General features: G+C 44.0%; 1 protein-coding gene across 2 annotated transcripts in view; it reads left to right on the forward strand.

Annotated features, from left to right (window-relative positions):
• The first annotated feature begins 14,842 nt into the window (after positions 1–14,842).
• The window catches only part of PDK3 (pyruvate dehydrogenase kinase 3), an 80,546-nt gene continuing 75,440 nt past the window's right edge, over positions 14,843–19,948 (forward strand). The window contains exon 1 of one of the 2 annotated variants that reach the window (XM_006072176.4): positions 14,843–15,115. In XM_006072176.4, the coding sequence (XP_006072238.1) occupies positions 15,010–15,115 (106 nt within the window). In that variant the 5' untranslated portion in view covers positions 14,843–15,009. The remainder of the gene's footprint in view (positions 15,116–19,948) is intronic. The other variant, XM_006072175.4, reaches the window with a different exon arrangement.

Genomic DNA, 19,948 nt, shown 5'->3' on the forward strand with positions numbered 1-19,948 from the left:
TATTTCTATCAATCTGAAATCAATAAAGAGGTATCTACCCTAGATACCTCATATGAGTGGAATTATACAGTATTTATCCTTTGGTGACTAGTTTATTTCCAATAGGAGAGCGTCCTCAAGGCTTACCCATATTGTAGCACATGACAGGATTACCTTCTCAATGTTCTGTTTCTTGATCTGGGTGCCGCTTACCTGAGTATGTTCATTTTGAGAAAATGTGTTCACTTATTAATTGGACACACCTGTTATACTTCCAAAGAGGAGTTTATTTTTAAAAGGTAGATGGAGATAAAATTTTAAAATCATCACCACCATTTCTCCTAAGGTATTAGTGACTTGTATTAGTGTCCCAGAGATGCTTTAGAAGTCCAATTTAGAGGCGGCATTGCTGAATTCAAAGGAGTAGAATTAATGGTAGAAGATCAGAAGAAAAAGCTCCAGATTGGCCCTCTTCTAATCTCACCTGACGTGTGTGTGGCTCTGAGGCTCTTTATACAGAAAGCTGGGTCCGTCCTATTACAACCCCTGATCACTAAAACTTAATCTCCCCAAATAAGAGTAGAAGGTGAATAAATAACTGTTCTTAAAGAGGGGAATGAAATAGGGAAGGAAGTCCATTAAAATAATGGCAACCCACTTCAGTATTCTTGCCTGGGAAATCCCATGGGCAGAGGAGCCTGGTGGGGTATGGTCCGTGGGGTCACAAAGAGTCGGACCCAACTTAGCTACTAACACTTTCCCTTTCATGCTCAGGATGGATTTTCTAGCTCCCAGTCACCCTTTGAGGAACAGCCTCATTTTGCACTGCTCTCTGTAAAAATAAAGACTATTGTTTAAGACTCAAAAAATGCCATTTTAGGATAAAGAACAAAACAAATTTGGATGAAGAAAATCATGTAGAGTTGCCAGATCTAGTAAAAAACAAACAGAAGCAGTCAATCAATACAGGGCATTCAGTATGATTTGAATTTCACATGATCACCAAGTAAGTTTTTCAAGTATAAATATGTTCCCAATAGCACATGAGATATACTTGTACAAAACACTTATTTCTTGTTTATCTGAAATTCAAAGTTCACTGGATGTCCTGTATTTTACATGGCAACCCTACATGCCAGGGAAGGAGAAATAGTCCTAGGGAACATGAAAATGTCTCCCCAGTACAGGGAGCCACCCCAAAATCAGATTGTCTGGGAAGTACCTAATAGTAGTTAGCATCCTTGTCCTAGAGGAAGGGATGGGCTTTGCACTGGGAGTCAGTTTGATTTTTGCAATTAATAAAAATGAGAGGACTTTTCTTGAATGGATAGGGGTGCAGTGTTTAAATGAAATGCTGCCACATGAATTGGGAGATTGGGATTGACATATATACACTACTGTGTATAAAACAGATAACTAATAAGGACCTTCTGTATAGCACAGGGAACTCAGTGCTCTGTGGTGGCCTAAATGGGAAGGAAATCCAAAACAGAGGGGACATATGTAGGCGTATAGCTGATTCACTTTGCTGTACAGCAGAAACTAACCTGGCTTCTGTGGTGGCTCAGTGGTAAAGAATTCACCTGCCAATGCAGGAGACACAGGTTCAATCCCTGGGTTGGGAAAATCCCCTGGAGAAGGGGCATGGCAACCTACTCCAGTATTCTTCCCTGGGAAATCAAATGGACAGAGGAGCCTGGCAGGCTACAGTCCATGGGGTTGCAAAAGAGTCGGACATGACTTAGCAACTCAACAACAAAGAAACAAATATTCCAATAAATAAATATTCCAAATATTCCAATAAAATAAAAAAAGTCCTATCACATTCACTGTTTCCCAGAGAGCTGGGTGGCAGAAATGACCTATGATAATGGTGTGTGCACTGCAGGCAGGAAGGGCAGAGGACTTCTGAAAGGCCTAGCACCTGGTAATGACTTGTCAGTTTTCATCTGAAGAAGTCCTTGATGTGTAAGAATAAGGGATGCCATTAAAAGTACCACATTCGTTCTGGTGGGGAAAAGCAAGTTCCTAAACATTCCACGATCCCTTATTCATCAGAGCAAAGGTGCCAAAATTCACTCAAGGTAAACAAGAGCCATTGCTCTGGAAGGATAGGGCTTGCCACACAATTTCTGATTCCCTTTGAAACCCTACAGTTAAACCCATTTAATTCTGAGTCAATAGAAGGGATAATCAAGCTGGGATCAATGGAAGTTCTGAGGCTCTTTGTTTAAAATAAATCATTTTTTAAATTGCAAGTGTTACAGTGAGGATTAAAATGAAAAATGACTTTAAAGTTTTGCAACACCTGCCTGAATGATTTATTTTAAAATCAAAAGTACCTGCCTGAATGATTTATTTTAAAATCAAAAGTACCTGCCTGAATGATTTATTTTAAAATCAAAAGTATAGCTGCATACAGTTAAAGGCAAGTGTCCTTTAAAGAGTTTGTCCCAGAAAATAGGCAAATAATCTGTTCAATGATCTTTTTTACATCATTAATTGCTTAGTAAGCTTTTCTTTCATAGAGTGTTTGAAGTAAACTCATGCTTCAGTCGTGTCCAACTCTGTGCGACCCCATAGATGGCAGCCCACCAGGCTCCCCGTCCCTGGGATTCTCCAGGCAAGAACACTGGAGTGGGTTGCCATTTCCTTCTCCAGTGCATGAAAGTGAAAAGTGAAAGTGAAGTCGCTCAGTCGTGTCTGACTCTTAGCGACCCCATGGACTGCAGCCTACCCGGCTCCTCCATCCATGGGATTTTCCAGGCAAGGGTACTGGAGTGGGGTGCCATTGCCTTCTCCGGAGGAAGACTGGCATTAAGCCAAAACTGCTGTTAATTAACTTCAAGTGTGCACTGTGCTATGAAGGAGTACCACATGGCGCTATGTGAGTGATTCAGAGGAGACCTAGTCCATCTGGATGGTCAGAGGTGTTCCTGAGAATCAGATTTCTTTATTTTTGAATTTTATTGAAGCATAGTTGATTTATAATGTTGTGTTAATTTCTGCTATACAGCAAAGAAACTCAGTTATACACGTATATATTCTTTTTCCTATTCTTTTCCATTCTGGTTTATCACAGGATATGGAACATAGTCCCCTGTGCTATACAGTAGACCTTTTTGTGTATCCATTCTATATACACTAGCATCTGCTGATCCCAAACTCCCAGTCTGTCCTTCCCTCCCTCCCCCTGTATCCCCACGAGGGTGTAATGTTGAAGGCAGACTCGAAAGATGAGCAAGAATCGGCTCTCAGGTTAATTGGGGGTGGAAAGAACCTTTCAGACAGAAGGAAGAGCACATCCAATAGCTGTAGGCAGGTGAAACATCACCTTTTAAGGCATTCATATAAATCCAGTATTGCTGGAGCAGATAGAATGAGAGCAAGAGTTGTACAAGAGGAGATGGCGAGCTGAGTAGGGAGGGCCTAGACTAGGCAGGGCCTCCTAGACCCTTAAGGACAGTGGCGTGACCATATTCACACTTTTAAAGATCCCTTAGGCTTGCGGCTCAGCTGGTAAAGAATCCGCCCACGATGTGGGAGATCTGGATTCGATCCCTAGGTTGGGAAGATTCCTTGGAGTAAGGAAAGGCTACCCATTCCAGTATTCTGGCCTGGAGAATTCCATGAACTGTATATGTACAAAGAGTCAGACACAAGTGAGCTAATTTCACTTCACTAGGCTGCATTAGATGAGAGAATGGAATGAGGGGCAAGAGAAGATGCCAGGAGACCAATGTGTAAAGACACCGCCACAGCCCAGGTGACAAGTAATGGTCACCGAGGCCAGGATGCTGGCAGGAGGATGGAGAGATGCAAAAGGAAGGATTCAGGAGGTTTATAGGACAGAGAATCGAAAGACTTGATGATTGAGGGGGTGTGAGAGGCGACACCAAGCAGATGCCAAGGATGATGTCCAGGGTTCTTAGTTGAATCAGTCCAGTCAGCAAAACTACTATTTTCTAAGGACAGAAATAATGCTGAAAGAGAAGAAATTTGGTGGGAAGATCTTGAATATAATTTCGGACCTGTGTAGCTTGAGGTCACTGAGCCCATCAGGTGGAAATGGCAAATTGGCATTTGCATATAGAGGCAGAAGATTTATTGGTAGTCAGAGTTTTAATGGAAATGAAGCTGTGGAGATAGTGAAAGATTGTCTGGGAGGAGAGAAGCAAGGAAAGAGCTCCAGGGAACTCTAAGATAAAGCCTAGGAGCAGATGTCAGGAAAAGAGACCCGGAAGTGACCAGAAAGCATGGAGAAAAACAGCGAGGGTGGGGAGCCACTGAATTCAAACAAGAGTTTTTCAGCAAGGAGGAAGTGACATGTGGTCAAGAAAAATAAGAACTAAAAAATATCCTTTGGACATGAAGATGATGGGTGACCTTACTATAAATGTGGCATGGTGGATGGATGGGGAGAGAACCTAGGGATTCTCATCTCCTCAGAGTGTTTCTGGCAGATGTTCATGAGAACAGAGCCTTCAGGGAACGCTGTGGTGGTGAGAAGTCCAATGGGAAATTGCTCTTGGGGAAGGGCTGAAATACTTAACACATGTGCTTTGCCCTACCAGTAGCCCTGGGGCATTAACCACATCTCTTTGTTCACTTGTTCACCTTTGGCCACAAGCACTCCATCACTTGCTCTTCCTCATAGCTCTCTAGTCCTTGATAGCTGCTGTCTCTGTCTCGAGCCTTGGTTATTCTGAGACTCGACCTGTGAACTCACCCTCTCCTCCTCTTTCTTCCTTTCCTTCTCCTGACGTGGTTGGAGAGATTTTGTGTCTCCAGGAGTCTGAGTAAATGAACATTTCATTGCAACTGCTTCTCATCCGGTGTGTACATGGTGGTTCTCCATCAGGAACAGGGTCAGCCCTGCGGGCGGGCAAAGGACCACAGGGTTATTTCTTAGGTTGGTGAGTTCAGAGTAGTCTAAGGGGAGGATACAGCTCAGGCTCCCACCATGTGAGAAGCCAAGGAGGCTAAGGGAAAAGCCAAAAGAGTTGCCTGAGTTTGAAGGTTAAAATATTGGAAAGAAAAAAATGGTCCTCTGTTACAGTTGTCTACTGAAATTCAGCTTAAGTCTAATTCAAATGGAACTCTTTGATCGTGGCTACAAGGGAACATAGCTGAAGAATGAGAACAGGTGTTCCTCAGGTCATGCTGCCAAAGAAAACTAACTCGAGACCAAAGTAACTTTCTCACTGAAACCAAAGCAACAGCAGGAATGCAGAGAAGGAAAAAAAATGCAGTGAAAGAAGGAAGCCATTTTGAGGGAAAGGAATAAAAGAAGAAAAGGGTTATACAAGGAGAAACAGGGTATAGCTCTGACTCATCTAATAATCTTGAGTGGTGAAAAAGTAATTGGAGAACAATGTCAAAAAGTTCCGAACTTGGTTTTGAACACAAACATAGGTTTTATGTATAAATTTTAGGGTAGATATCCTCCCCCCCTTCTACTATTTCCTTAGCCCTTCAGACTTGCAAATTATTCCCTTGGGTAAAACAAAATTATTTTGTCTCCGTTCCTGGGAAAGTTCTTGTCCTCACTCTTCACTCAGGATCTGTTGAATAAGTTAGTACCTGAGGAATGATAGCTGTGGGTGACTACGTTGGCAGCAATAAATAATTGAGTATTGTAGTCAGAGTTCTTCTCATAGACTCATGAGCTCCTTTTTAGAGATCAGCTGAAGTCCAGCTCTCTCACCTGACATATGAGGAACTGGCCATGGAAAGATGAAGCAATTTTCCAACCCCCACAGGGCCAGTTAGTGGCAGATCTAGGCCTGGACCTTTGAGGTCAGGTGTCTCGTAGGCTGTGCTGTCACGCACAGTGTATAGCCACTTGGCATTAACCCCCATAACGGAAAGCTTGCTGAGGCCAGGAGGATACCATCTCCAGTTCTCAGAACAAACCTCTGTAGCAGTCTTTAACACTCCCATTTTCCAAGTGAGGAAACCAAAGCTCAGAGAGGTTAAATAACTTTTGCCTAAAACCACACTGTCAGTAAATAGCAACATGCCTCATCTTGCGGGATAACCAAGTGGGGGTTACCAGTACCTAGGGGTGATCCTTTAGCTCAGTGAGGAACAGAAGATGGCCTTCCTGGTGTCATGAGGACCGCTCAAAGACCCACACAGCCAGAACTATCGACCCAACTCCTTGGCTGTGGTGCTAGGAAAGGGCAAAGCAGGTGAGGAAATGGGACACTGAAGTTGTGTCCTGTTTGGAAGGGAAACTCCAGGTCCAGTAGTGTGATGCTGATCTGGTGGAGGCTGAATGAAGGGAAGGGGTCTCTGGAGAAAGGACAGACACTGCCCAGCTCAGAACAGCATCAAGACTGAGGCTGGGTCTTTGTGCCCCTCACTGGGCTGAGGTGTTTAGGGGAGCTGATCATGTGCATTTAGAGATATGTGTGCTATGACTCTAACTGCTTTCGAGGGGTTCCATAATTGCATAGAACCGAGTTAATAATCCTAGACTCAAGATCCACAGGTCCATGCGTGCCTCTCTTCTTAATGAAATACATAAAGCAGTATTAACACCCAGGAACCAACACCCGAACCCTAAAGTAGAGCATTTGATGAAGCTGACTATACCATGTTTTTTTATTTTAGTGAAGTATAGTTGATTTACAATGTTGTATTAATGATAATACCAAGTTTTGAAGAAGAGAATGTGGATTAACAAAATCTCTTATTCATCCATAGGATATAAATTGGTTTAATTGATTTGCATTATCTTGTAGTATTAGACTTTCTCATGGAGTCCATATACCTGTCCAAAGACAACATTCACAACCGTACTGTTTACTATTTGTAGTGGATAAATAAATATGTAAAAAGAAGGAAGGAAGGAAGGAAGGAAAGACAGTGTAGAAATAACCTAAATGCTCCTATGGCAACACACACAACATAAAATGACAAAAAACGTATAGCAATCTTTTTTGAATGGGGCAGGTCTAGCTCTTCAATAGCACCCACTGAAAACCTTTTTCCAGGTTACTATCCGAGGGAAAGAAAAGCAGGGCTGTATCACTTGTCACCAGTCATGTGTTTGGAACTTGGCCTCAAGGACTAGGGAGGTGTAGTTTGTTTTTTTAATGAGGCTAGTCCGTGTGAAGCAATTTCAGTTTTAGAAAACACGTCTCCTCCCATTTTTTTTGGCATCACTTCTGCTTGTATAGGTCACCGAGCCATGGCAGAGAAAAAAGCCTTGGCAAATGAATAATTCCCTGAAAAAGTATCCAGTGTTGAATTTACTGGTTCTTTCATACTTCAGTGGATGACCTTAGGCAAGTTACTTAAGTTCTTTGAGCCTTAGTTTTCTCATCTGTAAGTGGGTCTACTCTTGAGTGTCTTGCAGGATTGACACAAGGATTGAAAGAGCTAACTGTACCCAGCACAGCTCTGGCACAGAGAAGCCCAGCAGCAGATGTTAGTTACCTTGTCTATGTACACAGAGGTAGAAGGGGCACCCTGCAATATATCGAGCACAGCACTGTCCAGTGGAAATCTAACAGGAGCCCCAAATGTGAGCCACAGGTTTAACTTGACATTTTCTGGAAGCCACATTTTAAAAAGAGTAAATGAAAGAGATGAAATTAATTTTAGTAATGTATATAATTTAACCAGTATATGTAAAATGCTGTTATTTCAGTATGTAATCAGTATAAGAATTATTCATGAGACAGTTTTGTATATTCTTTTGCTTTCCTTTACTTCCTTCCTTCCTCCTTCCCTCCCTCTTTCTCCCCCACCCCGCCCTTTTTTTTTGCATCCCAAGTCTTCAAAATCTGGTGTGAATTTTACACTTACATGTCTCAATTCAGGTCAGCACATTTCAAGTGCTCAATAGCCCCATATGGGCTTTAGTAGTCATACTTCTGACGAGATTGAATCTCTCTAGATTTTGAGATCTGGCCTTTTCGATTCTATTCTATTGCACATTTCAAATTGTGGTAGGCAATTGGCCCCAGTCCCGTTTCTTTAGTATCACTGATTTAGAGTTATCTCAGACATCAGGCTTCCCTGGTGACTCAGACGGTCTAACTGGAGTGCAGGAGACCCGGGTTCAATCCCTGGGTCAGGAAGTTCCCCTGAAGAAGGGAATGGCAACCCACTCCAGTATTCTTGCTTGGGAAATCCCATGAACAGAGGAGCCTGGTGGGCTACAGTCCCTGGGGTCGCAGAGTCAGACACGACTGAGTGACTTTCACATTCACGCACGTTCACATTCAGGCATGGGATGGTACATGGGACCAGATTATCTGAGAGCAGGAATCCTCCATCTCCTTGTGAGGAATGGCTGGCTGGATTGTCCTCAAAGCTTCACACCTCTAGAACACTGGCATCAGTGGAAGGAGAAGGAAGGTGAAAAGAACTGGGGCTGATAATAAGACTCTGGAGTTCCTGGGGAAGAGGCCCTCCTGGTAGCTACACAACAAGGCTCTCTGATGAAATCTTAGCAACTTGAGAACTGACTCAGGTTTGCTGTCAAGTTCACTATTAGGGGTGGTGATAGTCAGGGGTAAGGGTGGCGGCTGCTTCTTGGCAAACAGCTTGGATGGGTGAAGCCTGTACTAGACTTACTCATGTAAGAAACACCAAGTTTTCCAGATAAGAGGTGGCACCTTACATATCAGAGTCCACTGTGCATAATGATTCATGCTCAGTTAATTATGGGTGCTAAGTAAATATTAATCGGAACTGATAAAATCATGCTTTGAATAAAAACAGTGGATTCCAACATGTCTCTGTATAATGAACCTTCTTCATTTGGGGTGAAGGAGGACTGAATAAGGCCATTCATGTTACCTAGTTTGGTTCATGTTTTGGAATCACTTCCCACCCAAGAACTCTGAGAATTTCCTAAACAGTATCACTCAAAACACTCTTTAGGGTGTTGCTGTTGTGGGCATTTCACTGTTTACTTCCAGACTTTTTTCTATGAAGCCTTTGTGATTTCTTCATAGCTGAGCTCAAATAAAGTTTTGTATCTTGGCTTAACCTACTTAAAATGTTTGCATTTCCCATGTTCTCATATAGACTTCACACAATGAATTTTTAATGACAGTATAATGATCCATTGACTGCATCTGCCATGACTTACTAACCATCCTCCAGAACTGTTTCTTTTCTTCTGAATATTATAAGACGTGATTTTGTTCTTTAACACTTGGACACATGAAATATTACTTTTATTTTTAAAAAATCATATTAAATCTGAGTTTGAGTTCCCACTTGCAAAGCTGGAGAGACATCCATCAACAGATATCAATGTGGGTCTTGTTCCTAATTGTGTAGGCAGGGTATCTGGAAAATGCTTTGTGTGCCAGTTTGGATACTTCTGACTCTAAGTAATATGCATCTTCCAGAGCTGGCCTAAACCATAAAGGAGTTTGTACTAGCCTGTGTAACTGGAAGCTCAGAGGAAACTTCAGGATTGTTTTGGTTTAGTTGCCTGACAACATCACCAGGGACCTAACCTTCCCACTTGTGCTCTGCTTTCTACATGGTCAGCTTCACCCTGCTCACAAGATGGTTGTCCACTGATTCTTCTGAGTGTGTGCTTAGAGATGGGGAGGAGGTAGAAAGAGTGAGAAATCCTTCCAGAAGCTTTTTCTGAATGGCAAGTAAGTTTCTTTTACAGAAGCTCCCAGGAAATGCTTCCTGCCTTTTTAAATTTTTTTTGGCTGCATCAGTTGGCCTGTGGGATCTTAGTTCCCCCATCAGGGATGGAACCCGCACCCCCTCCTGCAGTGGAAGTGCACAGTCTTAACCACGGGATCACAAGAGAAGTCCATTCTTCTGCTTTTTATTGGCCTCAACTGGTCATGTGCCAAAAACCATGAACCATGGCCAGTGTTCAGAATTAAGCTCATGAGTTTTTACATTGAGCCATATATCTCATTTATTATTAACACCATCAAAGTGGGCTATTCCCCATTGGACACCTCCCCAGCACCCCCAAAGCACAATTGCACCGCACTGGGAAGTAAACAAAAGGCAGTGGGAGGTAGTTACCAAGGGAAGAGGGAATGAATTTACAGAGACTACCAGCTTTGCTCAGTATTATGGCCAGTGAGGTTTATCCGAGGTGGGATTACAGAGACTACCAGAATGTCTCTTAATATCTTGCAACCTGTTTTCAGCCCTAGAAACCAAAGAACCCTCTCTACAGAACAGCTAATAAATTTCCCAAGGCACAGGAGCCCAAAGCCGAGATCCAAAGTCTCCATTGTCTTTTAGGTGGGCGAAGATTAGCTTTCCCTTTGTTTTGTTCCCTAAAAGAGCAGCAAAAACAAAACCCAGATTTCATTTCTCAGTAAGTTAATCTGCCACACTATCCCTGTAGTTAGTCTTTTCTGACCTCTTTTGAGGCAAGAGAAAGACCATTGAGACCAAAAAAACTTAATTAGAACTCAAAAGACTAGGATAAATGGACTTCAAGAGGATCTGAACCACTGAAAATAGCTTGTCAAAAAAAAATCAAGAATCTTGACCCTTGGGAAAATAGAGCTACTGCTTCAAATACACCAATATTTGATTCAAAGTATACACTTAGTAACATGTAAATAGTTGTTGCTCCTCTAGTTCACTCATCTCCACACTCTTATTTTCCACTTTTCAAATCAAAAGGTGGGCTAGTGAATCTTGGGTGCAACCAGTTTCCTTCAAGAGGCAAATGGATAAATAAAACTCTGCTACATTCAGACAATAGAATATTACTCAGACCTAAAAAGAAATGCAGAGAAGGCAATGGCAACCCACTCCAGTACTCTTGCCTGGAAAATCCCATGGGCGGAGGAGCCTGGTTGGCTGCAGTCCATGGGGTCACTAAGAGTCGGACACAACTGAGCGGCTTCAATTTCACTTTTCACTTTCATGCATTGGAGAAGGAAATGGCAACCCACTCCAGTGTTTTTGCCTGGAGAATCCCAGGGACAGGGGAGCCTGGTGGGCTGCCGTCTATGGGGTCGCACAGAGTCGGATACGACTGATGCGACTTAGCAGCAAAAAGAAATGAGCTATCAAACCACAAAAAGACAAGGAGGAATCTTAAATGCGCATTGGGAAATGAAAGAAACCACTCTGCAAAGGCTGTATACTGTATGATTCCAACTATATGACATGTTGAAAAAGGCAAAACTATGGTAACAGTAAAAGGATCAGTGGTTGCCTGGGTTTGGTGGCGGGTGGGATGTGTAGGCAGACAACAGCGGATTTTTCAGGGAATACTTCTGTCCATTGCCATAGACTGTACAATACCAGGAATAAATAGCAGTGTAAACTATGGACTTGGATTGATAATGATGTGTCAATGTAGGCTCACTGTAGCAAAGGTACCATCTGGTGTGGGTTGTTGATGGTGGGGGAGGCTGTGTGTGGTAATTCACTTTTCACCCAATTTTGCTATGAACCTAAAAATACTTTTAAAAAAATGTCTATTAAGAACAATTCAGGCCAGTATTATGAAAGAACATAGAATTGAGAGTCAGGAGATCTTGATTCGAATGTGGCTTGTCATTTACAAGGTGTGTAATCTTAAATTAGGTTAAGCTTTGTGCGTCTTAGTTCACTCACCTATCAAATAAAGATAATATTCACCATCAGATTTACTGTGAAAAGACAACATAGGCACTTTCACAGAGCACACAGTAGGTGCTCAAAAAAATATTTGTTGAGAGTGAAGAGAGAGTAGAGGAAAAGACAGGGAGACCAGAATTTCATAGAGTCAAATGAAGGTGGAGGCATTTTATGACAAGATCCACCCACCAGTGATTGATGGTGAGATAATCAGGGGTTATTTTTTTTTTCTATCATCTGTTAGAGTCCACTTTGGATTTTGGCTTTATCAAATTATTATGTAATGAAGTGTCCATTATCGTTTTAATTACTCAGAACACTACCCTTGCCTTTGTTCTCCACTGAGAGCTGATCAAAAGGAATGCGATTTGGGGTAGGTTTTGTTGTTGTTGCTGGTTTTCATTTATTTAAAAAAATTTGTTGTGAACCTAAATACTGGCTGGTACTTATGCTGGACACTGAGGATGAAGCAGTGAATAAGCCAGACCTGGATCCAGTGGTTACAGGGTGATGTCTATTGCCGACAAAAGCAGCGCTAGTCAATAGACAGCAATAATAAAACCATAACAAAGTGTTTTGCGTGTTACAGTGGGAGGCACGAGAGCCAGGAAAGTATATAGCAAGGGGAATGAGTAGCATTTATGATGGGGGAAGGCCTCCCTTGATGTAGATCTAAGAGATGCGTGCGCTCAGGTCTGAGGCATTAATAAGAAGGAATAGGGCCCTGGGTTAGAGTGCATACCGCAGCACACTGGTTCTCACGCTTAAAATTTTTATTGGAGTGTAGTTGATTTGCCACAATGTCGTGTTAGTTTCAGGTGTACACAAAGTGATTCAGTTATACATTAACATATATTCCTTTTTAGATAACTTTCTTGTATAGGTTATCAGAGAATATTGAGTAGAGTTTCCTGTTCTATACAGTAGGTCCTTATTGGTTATCTGTCTTATATATAGTAGTGTTAGTCGCTCAGTTGTGTTGACTCTTTGCGATCCCATGGACTGTAGCCTGCCAGGCTCCTCTGTCCATGAAATTCTCCAGGCAAGAGTAGTGGGTGTGTTCATCCCAAGCTCCTAATTTATCTCCCCCCACTAGTCTAAGGTCACACAGCTAGTTAATGATAGAACCAAGCTTAGGATTCATTTCAGCCCTGGACTAGGACAATTTCTATTATACCAGGCTCTTTCATATTGTTTCCAGCCTCTAAGACTTTGCCACCTTTTGGAGAAATATTAATAAAACTAGGCACATGAAAGTTTAGTAAATCAGAATACATAGATGTAAAGTAGCATTTTGTTCAGTTAAAAAAAGGAAGGAGTGAAACAAGTCTTTCTGAGCTCAGAAAGATCAGCAGCGATTTGCAACTTAGGTTGGGAAAAACTCCCTCTCCATGGATACTCAGTCTTCCTGTTCATCTACTCCCACATTGCCACCAAGTACACTGTGCCTCCAGGTAGCCCCCGAGAAAGTCACTGGGGGAATCACAGACCATAGGTCTTTTTGTCTGCCCATGCACACCATCAGCATTGCTTAGCTCTTCTGGCAAAGCTCCTGGTTAACGAGATTGTTAGTATGTCTTTTAGGCTTCTGTTTTGAATGGGAAAGACACGGTAGTCTACATAACATACCAGCACCAAGATGACCAAAGTGTACTTGAAAATCTAGAAGTGAGGGAAGACCAGTGGATGTCTTTTGAGTATACGTATGACTTTTTAAGTTCAGAGTAGAGAATTGGGTGCATAAAAACCCAACGAAGGCACAGAAGCTAAACAGCTACACACCAATAATCCTACTGAGAAAACCAGTCCAACCAGACCAAAGGAGTGATTTCCAGTTAAATTTTTATCTTTCCTTAGAGAATATTCTACCTTTCATTTTTTAAAATATATTTATTTCTTTGGCTATGCCAGGGTCCTAGCTGTGGCACACGGGATCTTCAGTCTTTCTTGCAGCATGTGGGAACTAGTTCTGTGACCAGGGATCAAAGCATGGAGTCTTAGTCATTCCCCATCAGGGAAGTCCCATTCTACCGGTCATTTAGTTGATACATTGCTAAAAATAAAGCAAAGTTTGGTGGAAACGGTTAAAGCAAGCTGTATTTTATACCTTCACTTGGGAAATAATGATTTCACATACTGAGCCCTGAGTTCAAGTTCACTCTTACACAAAGAATAACGCAGTGTGTAAACATAGTGTAAACACAGGCTCCTGTCCAGAAGAAGTGGTGTGGTGGTGGTGAGGCATGAAAAAGAGTCAGGGGGCTGTCCTATGGTGGTGGTGGTCATGAAGGGGTCTGAAAGATAGTGCCTAAGACCTTAAATTTGGTCCTTTGCAGGAGTAGTGTTTTGAAAGGAAAGGTAGATCCTTTCAAAACAGGGTGGGCAGGGGGGGCACGAAACAGACGGTGACCTTACAATTAATCCTGTCCAATGATGTTACGGGGCATTCACAGGAGGGGGGTAGGGGTAGGGACGAAATGAAGTGTCAGTGACCTTATAACTGACCCTGTCCAATGCTGGTGGTGGTGGTTGCATGAAATAGTGACTTATCAATTAATCTTGCCCAAAGGTGTTGGCCCATGAAGGAGGGTGGTAAGGGAGGGTTGGTGGGAACCAGGGGCGGTGAGTCACGAAATAGGAAGGCACTGACCTAACAATCCCGTCCGAAGGTGAAGGGTCGGGGCGGGGGGGCGGGGGGGGCACGAAACAGAATCAATGACGTTATAATGAATTCCGTCCAATGGTGACGGGCAGGCAGAAATCCGAACCAGTGAGTTTATTTCTGCCCAACGGTGGTGATGGTGGTGGAGGGCACGAAGCAATCTCTATAATTAAGTGGTAAACAGAAAATGAAAACGTATCAAGATGCAACGAATACCCTGAAGTCAAAGTCAGCTGATCCAGGGAGGGCTTCCCGGAAGAGATGCCTTCGGTAGAGAGGGGCCTTGAGCAGCTCGTAGGATCGGATTCCGGGCGAGGGCTTCGGGTCTCTTCCCAGTCTCCTTGCACCTACGCCACCTTTCAGCCGCGGAGGACCTAGCCCGGGACGGGACCCGGGTCAGTTGCACTTGCCGGGCTTGTTTGGGTCCCAGGAAGAAAGGAGGGACGCACCGGCGCCGGGCTGTGCCCGGGCGAAAGAAAGCCAGAGCGGCAGCAGCCAATCAGCAGCCAGCGCGTGCGGCCGCGCGCCCCTCGCGCCCCGCGTACGTGCGGCGGCCGGCTCCGCCCCCGTGGGCGGGGCCTGGGAAAGCCGCGGGTAACCGGCCGCGGCCAGGGGGCTGCTGTGCTGCTGGTGCTGCGGAGGCTGCACCAGCGGCGCGGAGGCGGAGGCAGAGGCCGGGGTGCGCGCTTGGCGAACGTGCCCAATCCGCGCGGCTCAGCTGCACCGGTCCTTGCGGCCGCCTGAGCGTCTCGGCCGGTCTCTGCGCTGCCGGGGCGAGGATGCGGCTGTTCCGGTTGCTGCTGAAGCAGCCGGTGCCCAAGCAGATTGAGCGCTACTCGCGCTTCTCGCCGTCGCCGCTCTCCATCAAGCAGTTCCTGGACTTCGGTAAGTGCGGGGCCACGGTCCCCACGACCCCAGGGTGCGGAGGCGCTACCTTCCGGGCCCACCGCCGCGGGTGTCCGCGGCCTCCGGGCAAAGTCCGTGGGAACAACGGGCGGGGTTCCGGGGCCTCTCCCAGAGGCTCGGATTTGGGGGCACGGAGGGGTAGGGCCTGGCACCCGCACACCCGCCGGGGGCTCACCCCGACACACAGAAACGGCGTCTGAGGAGCATCAACCCGGGCGGCTGGACTTCCCAAACCTGCCGTCGTTAGCTTCCAATCTGCTTGACGCAGACCTCCGGGCCATTAAAACTTCGGAGCGGAATGTGGGTGGCTTTTCAAGGGTTTTATGTTTAGGTCGTTGGGTTTTTTTATTATTATTATTATTTATTTTGTGTGTGTGTGTGTGTGTTGGGTAAGACCTGTTTAGAAACGCCTTGCGGTCGAATAAATTATGCAATGACATTTCGTTCCTTTTCTGCTCTAAGGTGCTCTGAGGCACCACCTAAGGTGGCCGGAGCGGCCGGACTCGAACTGCTGTCTTGGTGGTGTTCTGGTAAAGCAGTTGGTGGCCTGGGCTGCGAATGCCTTAGATGCTGGGGAAGAACTGACGTGTGGGCTCCTGGCGCCAGAGCAGAGTCAGGTGCCACACCTTTCGTCGTGCCTCTCCTGCGTCCCCTCGCTTCTCCCCTGTGCGGTGGGCTGGTGGGCAGCTTCCACGAAGTGAGGTTCGAGCACAGAAGACCCTGCCCCCAACCTGCATGAGGCCTAGCTGAGATGGGAATAGAGTCCACGACGTTCTGTTAAAACTGGACCGTGTTTCCCCAGAGTGGTGCCGGTGCAAGCACGTAGGGAATACTCACAATTGCTGAATGCGGGGCAGCTGGTTGTGAAACACGTGAAAGTGATAAAACCAAAGTGCGCAGCCAGATATCGAGTGAGAGCAAGGCATCCTGGAAGGGAAAGAAAATGGAGCAGCAGAGATGTTCTAAGCTCTCAAGGGAGAATAACGGGGCAGCTGGTCGTTTAATGAATCTTAGGTAAATGTCAAGAGATGATGTCAGGTGGGCATAAAAATCCAAGTGCAGAGTAGGTAGCACTTTCGTGGAGAGCCAGAGCACCGTGTGATGTTCACAGTTGGGATAGGACGAGCGGAATTGGTTAGTTGAGACCAAATTAAATGTTAAGAAACCAGTTTGCCAGCAAATGATGAGGGAAATCAGAATTCGGTGATAGGTGAACCTTTGCATCTTAAACTTCTCTCCCAGAAGCTTTTCATTAGTTTTACTTTACCATCTCTGTCATTTGTGAGAAGTTTAGAGGTTTCAGGCAGAGCCCCCGCCCCCTTCAAAGTTTAAAAAGAAAATGTCTCTGTTGCTATAAATAGCATGTTTCCATCCCTAATATGTGGTTTAGAGAGAGTCTGAAGGTATCCACTTTTCAGTGGGGTAAACTGAGACAGGTTAATTCACAATAAAATACATAAAAAGAATCCAGAGACTCCTAGTTCCCTCCTTCTACTCTCCCAAGTTGAAGTGATAGCCCTGGTAGCTTGGAGACATTTTGGTTAATTTATTTCTGTAGCAGCTCCTATCTACCACATTAATAGGTGTTCTGGCAAAGATGTTATTTGAGGAGGAAAACCACAGTGGGGGATAGTGTTATTGTGGAAAACCCATGGGACCATTATCTGGAAAGAAATGTTCTAATTCTTGCTGTGCCAGTGACTCAAGAGCCTGCTGGCCTTGGCTGAGGGACTGAATTCACTGGAGTTCATTTTCCTCCTCAAGAACACATGTGGGTTGTATAAGGTCATCTCTAAAGCACAGCTCCAAAACTGTGTGATCCTAATTTCAAGGGAAGAGGGATGAGCTTTTTACAAAGAAATTACCAAATCTTCGGATAGGTATTTCCCATATAAAGCTTCTGACCTATTTGGGGAGTAGTGGAGGGGTACTCTAATCTCGGATAATGAAAGAAGCTTACTAACTGAAGTCTTCCTTATAAGGAAGCTCACAGAAGTGCTATATATATAAGATTGTGGTGGAATTTGCTAGAAACGCAGGCCTCCTTTGTAATGCCCAGAGATGAATCAGGTGGCAGGCAACCTGTCTTTAATGACAACAGTAGACAGTTGTCACACAAAGAGGCCATTTCAGCTTCTACCATTCTCTTGGTTCTTCCAGCTCTGGATAGCAGTCTGATTTTGGCAAGTGATGTGGGAGTTTGAGAATTTAGAAGGGGTGTGGGGGTATTTTTAAGGAGAGAAGGCACAGGAGTTAGGAGGCTTTTATGGCCCAGAGTGATTGGAGCACACGGCAGGGGAGGGCCACCTCAAATGCTAAAGGCCCCGGGTGGGGAGCAGTCAGCTTGGGGTGGGGGGACTGTGGCAACCTCCCTGCCCCCACCCCATATGTGCTGGCTCCAGAAAGGGAAGCTGATTGGCACCAATTCAATATATTTTAAAAGACGCAGGGCTCAGAACAGATGCTGGACCATGTCGATCCACAGGCTGCCACTTGGTGAACTTCGTGACTTTCCCCCTGGCTGCTTTACAAATGGGACCTGAGTTTTTGACTAGAATACCTGGACAGGGACTGGAGAGAGGATATACTCGGAATTTCACGTTTAGAGTATTTGTGACAACCACACTGACAAATTGTGGTTTTTATGGGCACAGAAATAGCTTTATTATGCGAATATATCCACACTAGTAAATGAGATGATCTTCCTTGTTTAAGAAGGAAGGCTAAAACTGCATGTTACTGCAGAAGCACTGATTTTATTTGAAAGGAGGATTCCTCAGTCTCAGCGCTCTTGACATTTTTAGGGGTGGGGCAGGTGCGGGCTCTGTCCTGTGCGCTGTGGGCCTCCCAGGCCTCTACTCACTAGATCCAGTAGCACCCACCACTCCCTTCACCCTTGAGTTGTGACAGCCAACATGTTTCCAGACAGCACCATGTCCTGCAGGGGAGCAAAATAAATCAGCCTCTGTTGAAGACCACTGCTATATAAAGCATTTAGAGGCATGGTTTTCATGCCTTGCCCCATCCCCCAAACTTTACTATAAATGTTCTGGGGGGGGGTGGGGTATAGAGCATTGGTATTTTGGGTGGTTCTTCAGCATCACCAGGGTTGAGAACCACCAGTTAAGATGATCTTCTGGATCTGGAGTTGTCCCCCTTTCATCTGTGGGTCTTATTTCTCTATGCCTTTTGAGCTCAGTCTTTACTTAAAACATGGCCTTTCACACACTTAGCAACTGTCACAAGAATAGCAGGTGTTATAAATGGATTATGAGTTTATAATTGCAATAGTGCAATTCCAAAGGGTGTGATTAAAAAAAAAAAAAGGTTCTTTTTGGTCTGAGATTATAGTTACATGGTTCCAGATTCAGAAGGTGCAAAACGACATAGAAAAGTCAGCTTCCAACATTCGTCCACTTGCCTCCCCATTTTAACATAACTGGCAACTCGTAATACTTTTGTGTCTACCTTGCTTTTTACTTAATTCCTCAGACGACTTTCCATATCTATAACTGCAGAACTTCCTTTTTCTTTTTATGGCATCTGAGAGTTTGTATGATGTACTATATTCCTTAGCCAGCTCCCCGTTGATGGCTAGCAAGTTGTTTCCAGTCTTTGCTGTGACAACCCATGTTACAGTGAATTATTGCATCCGTCCTTTCATGCATGTGTGAGTATTTGTATAGGACAGATTCCTCAAAATGGGATTTCTACATCAAAGGCTATGTGCATTTGAAATTTGGATCACTGGGTCTCCCGCCTTGCAGGCAGACTCTTTACCGTCTGAGCCACCAGGGAAGCCTTGAAATTTGGATAAATATTGTTAAATTGCCTTCCATATCAAGGTTGTCTGTTTATCCTCTCACTGGAAGTTTCTGCGAGTACCTATCTTCCTACAGTTCTACCACATGGTTGTCAAACTTTTGATAAGAAGGGCATCTCGATAGAATTATTTTCTATTTGAGTAAAGAAAACTTTTAAATTGAAGAGTAGTTGATTTATAAGATTAGTTTCAGGTGTACAGCGTAATGATTCAGTATTTTTTATCGAGTCAAACATTAGCTTTTTATTATGGAAAATTTTAAGCATACACAGAACTAGAGAGAATAGTATGATGAATTCCTGGGTTCATTATATTGATCTCCGTGCAATTTGGCTCTGGGTGTTGTGTGTATGTGCAGTCTATTAGATTTTCTTGTCAGTGTCATGCTTGTTTCAGGAGAAATTGTTTTTCTGCCCTAAGATCATAGTTTATCCTTTGAACTATCTGTTCTTTTAAGATTTGGTAGAATCCACCTACAGAACCTTTTAAACCTAGTGTGTCTTGGGAACTATTGCTCTTTGACAGGTTTCTCTAGTCTGTGGTATTGATCTGTATAGATTTTATGTCTCTGCTAGAGTCCATTTTGATATATTTCTCTAGAAAATTATCCTAGTCATCAAGGTTTTAAAGTCAGTTTGCATAGCTGAGATAGTAGTCTCTTAGTCTTAATTTTCTCTGTGGCTGTTCCCCTTTTATTCCTTCTATATCCCCCCCCCTTTGATGAGATTAGTTGTTGATTTATATGATTGGATTTAGTTCTTAGCTTTATGACTTTTGTTTCCTAGTTCATTAACGTCTACTTTGGGTTTATTAATCCCCCCTGATCTGCTCAGTGTTGTTATTTTTTTCTTTTTGAATGGGAAAATTCATTTCTTTGTTATTTATTTCAGTATTGAAGGTGACAAGCATTCCTCTGAACACTGCTTTAGCAGCTGATATGTATAGTATTTGATCCTTTTTCCCCGCAGCTCTTCTTCATCTTCGTTTTC

Source organism: Bubalus bubalis, chromosome X (assembly GCF_019923935.1).
Source record: "Bubalus bubalis isolate 160015118507 breed Murrah chromosome X, NDDB_SH_1, whole genome shotgun sequence".
NCBI classification, from domain to species: Eukaryota; Metazoa; Chordata; class Mammalia; order Artiodactyla; family Bovidae; genus Bubalus; species Bubalus bubalis.